Source organism: Rhea americana, unplaced genomic scaffold (assembly GCF_003343005.1).
Source record: "Rhea americana isolate MKP2758 unplaced genomic scaffold, rheAme1 scaffold_253, whole genome shotgun sequence".
In the NCBI taxonomy this organism is placed as follows: Eukaryota; Metazoa; Chordata; class Aves; order Rheiformes; family Rheidae; genus Rhea; species Rhea americana.
The window spans coordinates 668,652-676,791 of record NW_028186372.1 but is presented as its reverse complement, the minus strand read 5'-3'; the positions used below and the strand labels follow the sequence as shown (position 1 = coordinate 676,791).

The 8,140-nt window shown below is 36.7% G+C and overlaps 1 protein-coding gene across 1 annotated transcript in view; it reads left to right on the top strand.

Moving 5' to 3' along the window:
* The window catches only part of ATP11B (ATPase phospholipid transporting 11B (putative)), an 85,255-nt gene that overhangs the window by 20,417 nt on the left and 56,698 nt on the right, over window positions 1-8,140 (top strand). The window contains exon 2 of the mRNA XM_085307108.1: window positions 2,048-2,193. Within this exon, the coding sequence (XP_085163234.1) occupies window positions 2,048-2,193 (146 nt within the window). The remainder of the gene's footprint in view (window positions 1-2,047; window positions 2,194-8,140) is intronic.

Genomic DNA, 8,140 nt, shown 5'->3' with positions numbered 1-8,140 from the left:
GGTGGCGGGGTGCGGCGGCGCCGAGGGCCGGGCGGGCGCAGTGCCCGGGGGACGCGGCCGCCTCGCCGGGGGCTGCCCGCTTCGTGGCTGGTTTCTGTTTCTGACAACTCTCAGAGGGATTTTTCCATTATTGTTGTTTTGCCTTGAAGCCAAGTTGATGCTGAGGAAAGCGCAGTTCCTTACCTGTGGCTCTCATGGAAAAGACTCCCCAAACTTGTTTTCCCAGGGGAATGACGGTGCCTTTTTCCATGGACTGGCTCTTCTGTGGGGTTTGCTGGCCGCTCTTCCTCCTTTACCTTGCGAAATCTTTCAAGTTTTCTCCACCTAATGTGTGTCTGTCTCGTTTCCCTGTACTTGAGGCTTTTGGGGGAGGTGCAGCTGGCTGGGTTAAGACTTCAACTCTGACTAGAAGTGGAACCGTATCATATTTGAAATATTTTTCAGAGGGAGAACCATTTGGAAAGTGCTACACTTACTGCTTGTTTGAAGGGAGAAACCTTGTATGTAACGTGCTGGCTGTATTATGTTGTGCGAAGGAAGTAAGGCAGCAGTGATTGCAGTATCTGTGATGCTGTAGCGGTGAAAACGCATTTAGTTCGGCTGTTTTGATTGAAATGTTGGCCAGCTTTTCCCCCCCCCCCCCAGCCAACATTATTTTCTGTACATGGTCTCAATGAGAGAAATTACTTCTAAACACTCCACTCACAGTTTTTTTTCCCATTCATTGACGTTATCTTATGTCACAGGTTACCTTACCGAGATTTTCATATTCTGATTTGTAGACCTTTCCTCATTAATGATTTCTTTAACTTATTACACCCTTTTTTTACAAAAAGGGATTTTTTTTCCTTATGTTTTTTCTTCTGCTACTGCCTTTCCCATGGTTCAAAGCAAAGTTAAGCTTTGTTTTAAGTGTGTTGGTTGAGATTTTAAAACTAATTTATGGTCTTGTAATTACCCCCCCCCCTTTTTTTAATCTATGTTTTAAGCACAGGCTGTGTCTGAAGCACAGGGCTTGTAGTGATGGTCTCAGTGCYAGCTTGACGGTGCTGAATAGTCTAGTGTGACACTAAGGTTTATTGACCTGGAAATGAATTTTTCTGACTGCACTCTTCTGTTTGTTACAGTCACACACGTTTTCTAGGGTAAAGACTGGGGTAACATAGTAGAGCTTTTTCCCTTGAAGATGGCTTAAGGTTTGTAAATGCTGTTTTTAGAGCAGCATTCTCTTGTCTTCTGTAGAGTTTAGCTTAGGATGGGTGCATCAGTACTAGGAATTATGTATCAAACATGATTGTTTTTCTTTCTGTAAGTATATTTACGAGCTTTGCAGAGATCTGTTTGCCATCGATAAAAAGTAAAGACTTAGTCTAATAGAAGATGAGTAATAAACTTTAGCCATAAGAGATTTTCCTCCTTTAAGGGAAATTGTTTGAGGGGAAAGTAACTGCTTAAAATTTACCCTTGCATGAGTTTTGAAAAGGAAGGGTTAGTATTGTAGAAGCAAAGGATGATAATAAGTCAAGATGTTTGAACAAAAGGTACTAAGAAAAAAAAAGAAGATCGGAAGGATAGGTACTTTGTGTTTTTTATTCCTATGAAAAACCTCACTGATTCAAGTTTAACATGTTTATTGTTTTCTGGCTCATTAACTTGAAACATGGCCTAAGATAGATACTGCACTGCATAGTTTCTTTTGAGGTACACCCAGACACCTCAGCCTTGTGTGTAATGAGTGCTTTAATTTACATTCAACTGTATGTTTGTTTCTTAATATGACTGTGATGTTTAGTTTCTTATAGAAAGGAATGTAGAAGAGCTAAGCAGCTGGGAATAGATGCTGAGAAAATAATCTGTGCCCAGGAAGAATAGTGGAGTGTCATAAATTGGGTTGCTTTTGCAGTAAGTGCCTATGGAGTTTCAGAAATGCTGAGTCTGTTTGAATTGAAGGGTAGCAAAATCTGTATTCGATTTATATCTGAAAGGAGTAGAGGGAAGAGTATAGGGATTCAGATTCCTTTAGAGCGTATATTTTTACCTGTGTTAGATGCAGCATCAGAGCTGGAAAAATCCTCCCTTCCAGATGGAAGGATTGGAACCAAGCGTATATGTGGGAGTCTGATTTATGTGGGATGTGATAGTAGTACAAAAGAAAAAATGTTGCTGTGCAAAAAAATGTTGGAAAGTAGCAAGGTATAGAGGAAAGGGGGAGGGACTGGCACTTTGCTGACGGCACTTTTAAGTAGTTATTAAGTATTGTCTGTATAAAACTAACCAAAGTTTTGCCACTTTTTGTTTGTTTAAAAGGCCAGTGGTTCATATGCTAATTAATGAGATTATTCTGAACAGGTATGTGCTTGAGAACTTGTGTTCTCAGTAGTTGTAAAAGACACGCTGAGAATATAAGACTTTATATATCTTTATTATTGTCTTACAAATCCAAAACAAATTTCTAACTAAGTAAATAACACTTGTCCTTTCAGTGATTTGCTGTGTAGAAAGGGTGATAGCAAGACTATTACTCAGTCTTCAGCGCCTGTATGGGAATCTCTTGTAACACTGTCTGTTCTGGTATGTTGACGTGTACTCTTTGTTGGCTCAGTGCCAAAATAAAGAGCCCCAGATCTTCAGTTTTTGTTCGTCTGTTACTCTCTTGTACTGACTGTACATAGCGAGTAAGTCATTGACAGTGTGCAACTTAACTAGTTAACAGTTGGAAGTACCTAGATTCTAATAAGAAAAAAGAAAGCATGGATAGAATGGGGAAAATAAATCACTTAAAAAAATGAGTAAAGTGTCCTGATATATTTGTGAGGCAAGCCTTAAGCAAAAAAGATGCTTGAATTCTAGCACTGTTATCCTGAGATCTCAGCAAGACAGTAGGCCTGTAGATCTGTTGAGGGTTGCATAACACCACAGGCACAGCCAACTCTGCTTTAAAAAAAAGGGCGGGGGGAGAAATGAAGTAAACAACAGTTGGTGGGAAGCATCACTAATATTTAAAAACAGTAGAGTACGTTTTATTTACATTTCCAGATATGGTATGTTTGACTGCAAACAAAAAAATAAACCCAAGTTTTGTCAGTGATGATTTGCAGCCTATCAAATGAAGAAATGTAGTTCTTCAGGTATGCAGAGTTAAAATTGCCATTGACCTCAGTAATGATGTAGAAACTTTTTGTGTAATTTTTCTGAGAGCATGTGTTTGATTTTGCTTTTCCATTATGCGGCAGATATCAGTAACCTGTTACGTTCTCCTTATATAGCGGACTGTTAAGTTGTTTAATGATGTAACTTTGCCTTGTATTTGGTGGAGCAGCTAAACAGTTTTGTGGGTAAATTATCTGAATTCATGATCTGTTACAAGATTCCCTATAACAGATTTAAGGCATAAATATAATGTGGCTGTTGCTGTTAAGTGCATTATAGGATTTGCGTTCTTAACTGTGAGGGAAAAAAATAGTTGAAAGTATACTCCARGTTAAGTCCAAAAAAGATTTTTTTGCTGCCAGCTAACAGCTTTTGGTTTTGTGAAAGTGACCTGCATAAAAATGTTCTCCACCAGAGTATTTTCTATTATATTGTCCTGCAATTTGAGCCTTTTAGTTACAAATACAGAGCTCATTAAGGAATGAGACTTTCCATGTAATTGTTTTTGAACGGCTGATCTATATACCGCGAAGTACTATTGTAATTCTGTTGATCAGGTTTATGCAGTGCTAATAYAAAACATGAGTATAATGTGGCATTTATAACCACTGATGACTCTGTGTGTAACTTCGATAGATTTATGCCTGTGTTTGGACTGTGTTAATGTTCTGATACATGGAATTTATAAGTTATTGCGATGGTATGAACAGAAAGTACTGAAAACTTCGTCTAGCAAGTTCTTCAGTAACTGTGATAATACCCTTTTATGTATGATCTTAGCTACCTRATTTTGAATTCTGTTACTCCTGTCTAAGGGGGAAGGGCATCTTGGTTTCCCTTCTAGTTCCTGTAGTGTAGAGTTTGAGCCTCTCAATCTGTTATCTAACAATGCAGTGATGTAAAAAAGACATTTCACAGGGAAAAACCTGAGAGCTTCCTGGATGACCTCTCTTTTTGCAAATGACAGTCCAAGAGTAGCAGAATTACGCTGTGTTTGGCAGAGTATCTTGTTCCTACATTTTGAGAACCTGAATGCTCTTGTGCATTGACAACAGCTTTTACACTGTGCAAAGCAAGGTATTCAGGCAAATGCMACTCTGATACTTAACTAGAAGTCAAAGACAAAATATATAGATTAATCTCTTCGGATTGGTGTCTATTTTAAGTAGAAAAACTAGTTACTAGACTCTCATTATCACAGGAAGATCCACGGGTCATAGGAAACCCCTCAGGTTGGAAGGGACCTCAGGAGGTCATCTAATCCAAAGCTGCTAAATAGTCTGCACCGGAAGACAGTCAGGAGATTTTTTTTGCCTGTTCCATTTTCTTCAAGGACAGTATCTGTGGGAGCGTTTCTGTTCATCATTTGGATAGGTTCTAATGAAAACACTCTTTACTAATAAGAGAAATGTTCTTGAACAGATTAGAACTAGAGGCCTCTGTGCTTGAGATTTTTTGCCTTCCAGATTTTAGGATCTGTTAAGGTGTTCTGAGAGAAACGGGTGGAGTTCTGTAATAACTTGCAGTTATCCATATTCTGAACAAGGTGAACAATGCTTGATCGCATTGTTTACACTGACATTTGTGTATTATTTTCACGTAAGCATTTTTAAGAATTGAATAGATTTTTTCTAAAAAATTAATTGCCTGAATTTTTTTTAATACCAAAAGTACTTTGAACTATTCCAGTTGTTGAGAACAGTAGCTTCTAAAAATTACATGTTGCTTTTCTAGAGTAGAATTTTCCCTCCTCCTTTCTTACTTGGCATTTGTTGGAAGTCTGTAGAATTTTTTGGCAAAAATTAAAAGCAAATGCCTATTTGCCTTAACTAAAGAGTTCCTTTGGTTCGGACTMTTCGACTAATTGCTTGTGTATTGTCACTGAAGGATTACGGTGAGATGTATATTCAAACAGCTYAAAGGTTGCAGTGCCTTGTGTTAAAATCAGGGTAGATTCAGAATTGGGGATGCAACTTCAAACAGGAGAGCATATGGCCCTGTGTTTTTTGCTAGAGATATTTGTGATCTACTGAACTTGTCCTCCCAGTGTTTTGGGGTTTTTTTATACTTACTTTGTTTTTATATTCTGCAACTGCTGAGGACCCATACATATGCAGTACAGTTTGTTCCAAAGCATGCAGTATCTGGCCCTATTTTCAGCCAACTGTCTCATACAGAAACATCCACTATGTCCTGTGTGTAACTTCAAAGTCTGATCTCATGAAAATCAAACTCTTAAATTTAAAAATTGCCTAACAAAACAGTGTGAAATATAGCTGATCTGAGTAGATTTTATTTTTTTAGAATGTGATTTAAAAAATAGGAAAATCTAGGTTGTCAGAAGTGCTGTCTTGCTGTGAGATTTGGTTATTTGACCTGGATGTTGTTCCATCTTGTATTTTTCTTCTAGTTGTTAGCCTTTTATAAGCAGCAAATTTTTGTTGAGCCAAACTTCGCTTGTCACACACAATAATATGACCGTTTGATTGATGGTACAGTATTTCTGCACTAAAGTGGTCCTACCTCCCTTAATAGCCACCGCCTATTTATGTTTTTGTGACTCAAGGAAAGAAGAGTATGATCTTGTTGACAGAGAGTAATAGCTTTTCCATGCGTCCTAGTCAGTGTATGGTATCTGATGGGTGTTGGAGGGARAGGTCAGGATCGATGTCTCAAATCTTTGTTGCTAAGAGATAACCTCTGAACTTGCATCAGAACGTGAAGCTTGTAATCTAAGCCAGGTACATATGTGCTGGATTTAATAATTAAACATCCTTGGTATCCTTTTTCTCTAATCTTGAATGGACTGACTGAATTCATTAAAATTTGCATTTGCTTTCTAATGTAGAGAGGGAAAAAGAAGCTTTGAGGAAAGAATACAAGCGTGTGTTAAATTTCATTTAAAACATTGTGACTTGTCTCTTGCTAGCGATCTGTCATCTGATTTTTTGCTACCATGTTGTGGAGTCCTCTGTAGTTATGACTGTGTTACGTTCTGCTACGTTTTGTCATAGGAAAAAGGTATTTACAACATACCTTTAAAAAATCCTTTAATTGTTTGCACAAAAACTCTTTATAAGCTGTCAGATAAAAACTGCAGCAAAATAGATCTGATAAAGTGCTTAGCAAAACATAGGTGGATTATTTGAAGCTAGACTTTGTTATTTTATACAGATCCCTTTTCTACCACTTCCTGTTGAAAAACACTTAGCAACTTCTGTGAAAAAGACAGAAAGTAGGACCTACAGTTATACCATGATTTATATATAAAAAAAAAAAAAAAAAAAAAAGAACCCTACAGTTTCTTGGCCTTCTACGTACCGTGACTTAAGAAGATTTTTTTTTCTTGTTGTTTACTTTGACTGTAAACATAGATATGGGAAAGGGGACTTTTCTCATCCCACTGAAGGAAGGTAATGATGTAGACAAAAGGCAATTTGTTTTGTTTTCATCCTGAGTATTTTGCTACAAAAATAGGCTTTAACTAGTATATACCAAAATTTATATTTTGATATATTGTTAAGTTTTGTTACTCTTTTATTATCTCCTATGCACGGTTTTGTGCTAGTTTTAAATCTGGGTCTGTTAATTTTTGCATATATTTATGTATTTGGGAAAAAAATATAACATRATACAGAGGAAGCTTAGGATTTGGCAAGCCTTAGAAATAAAAGCTGTTTATGGACAGGTCTGAAAGCAGTGTATCAAAATGATATTTAGATTGCAATTCATGTTTGAATTAATTAAAATAAAATAAATTAAAGCAGTATGTGGTAGAAGGAATGGAGTAGTCTTAAAGCTGTAATGTTAAGTTTTACAGAGCAGACTATCAAAGCCTRTTAAAAGGAAGTAATAGACAGTTCTAACAATGAACTTGATTCTCTTCCTGTGAAATTTGTTGTACTGACTATTATTCTGACAGTTGATCGATTTTTGGCACACATTTCACATATTTTGTGGGTGGGGGGAGGTAAGATTTGTTATTTAGGAACAGTTTTGTGGAATAGTGTTTGGAACGAAAGAAAAAATTACTTTTTTGTGAGGAGCTAATAGGCTTAACCATACATTGGCTACTAGAATTAATCCAAATGTTGAAAATGTMAGTTAAAAAAATGTTTTCATGTTTTTGTATGGGCTGAAGGTCACAAGTATTCCAAAATGWCAGTAGCCATCATGCTTGTATAAAATAGTGGTATAAAATGAAACTTCAAACAAGTGGGTAAACAGCATTTTATGTTCAGTTAGTAGCGCATATAACATGCGAGTAAATGAAGAGGTGTATGATTCTGTATTTGTCCTGTCATAAACTTGACAGATRTAATTTTTGTATATTATGCAGTAGCTGTCTGCAACATTGGAACTGCATTCTAGTTTTAAGTAAAAAAGTTTATAATCTGTCACAGATTTGAATTGCCTTCTTTTATAGGAGATCTTTTTTTCCTTTGACTTTAAACACTAGGTAACTTAAATGAGTCTAATCATTATGAGGAGAGGATACAATTAGTATTTTTTTTTTTAAGAGATTATAGTTATTTCAGGTGTATAAAGTATTTGTGTGTTGAATGTTTCATTTGCCATGTTCTTCCACCCCCCGCCCCCACCCAAAAAAAAGTTATACAGTCCTGAATGGCCTTGCAATGTAATTTGGGAATCACTCACAGATTCGTAGTTTCATTGACATTAGGAATTGCTTCTTAGAATCTGACAGTTCATTAAATTACTTTCTGTATTAGAGCTGAAGACACATTTATTGTAAAGTCTTTTTTCTGTCCTTTACCAAGTGTACATTTGATTCTTACCAGAACTCTCTGCACTGCTTTTCCTCTCCTTTAGTGATTTTCTAATTCATTGCTTGTTACTAGCACATTTTCCCCTCTGCTACAGTATGGACAACCAATTTTCTAGCTTGCTATTGTATCCAGGTAGCACGGAATGTGTGGTTTGAGGCTACTGAGAGAACTGAGAAATGCTTTGCTACCCCACAAGTACC